General features: G+C 41.8%; 1 protein-coding gene across 1 annotated transcript; it reads left to right on the top strand.

Annotated features, from left to right (window-relative positions):
• Nucleotides 1–6: 6 nt before the first annotated feature.
• On the top strand, nucleotides 7–490 carry LOC114578945 (dynamin-related protein 3A-like; the record flags this gene model as incomplete). The annotated part of the gene is made up of 1 exon (XM_028692569.1): nucleotides 7–490. A coding segment is annotated over exon 1 (441 nt), but the record flags the coding sequence as incomplete, so codon positions are not given.
• Nucleotides 491–495: the final 5 nt, after the last annotated feature.

Below are 495 nucleotides of genomic sequence, written 5' to 3'. Positions count from 1 at the left end.
GCTGAAACTCGTTCATTTCACCCGAAAGCAAGATGCGTCTGCTGGAGACATGGAGGAGTGGGGCGAGTTCTTGCACATTCCAGGCAATAGGTTCTACGACTTCTCGGAGATCCGGCGTGAGATTCTGGCTGAAACAGACCGTGAAGCTGGGGGAAATAAAGGAGTTTCGGACAAGCAAATTCATTTAATAATTTTTTCGCCTAATGTTCTCAATATTATTCTGGTTGATTTACCCGGAATAACGAAGGTTCCAGTTGGTGATCAACCAAATGACATTGAGGCTAGAATCAGAACAATAATATTATCATACATCAAGCATGAAACTTGTATAATATTGGCAGTTTCACCGGCAAATGCAGATTTATCAAACTCTGATGCACTTCAAATGGCGAGGATTGTTGACCCAGATGGTTCGCGAACAATTGGTGTCATCACAAAGCTAGATATAATGGACAAATGTACTGATGCACGAAATTTTCTGCTGGGAAATGTGAT

This window comes from Dendrobium catenatum, unplaced genomic scaffold (assembly GCF_001605985.2).
Source record: "Dendrobium catenatum unplaced genomic scaffold, ASM160598v2 original_scaffold_231754, whole genome shotgun sequence".
In the NCBI taxonomy this organism is placed as follows: Eukaryota; Viridiplantae; Streptophyta; class Magnoliopsida; order Asparagales; family Orchidaceae; genus Dendrobium; species Dendrobium catenatum.
This window is presented reverse-complemented; position numbering and strand designations above follow the sequence as displayed.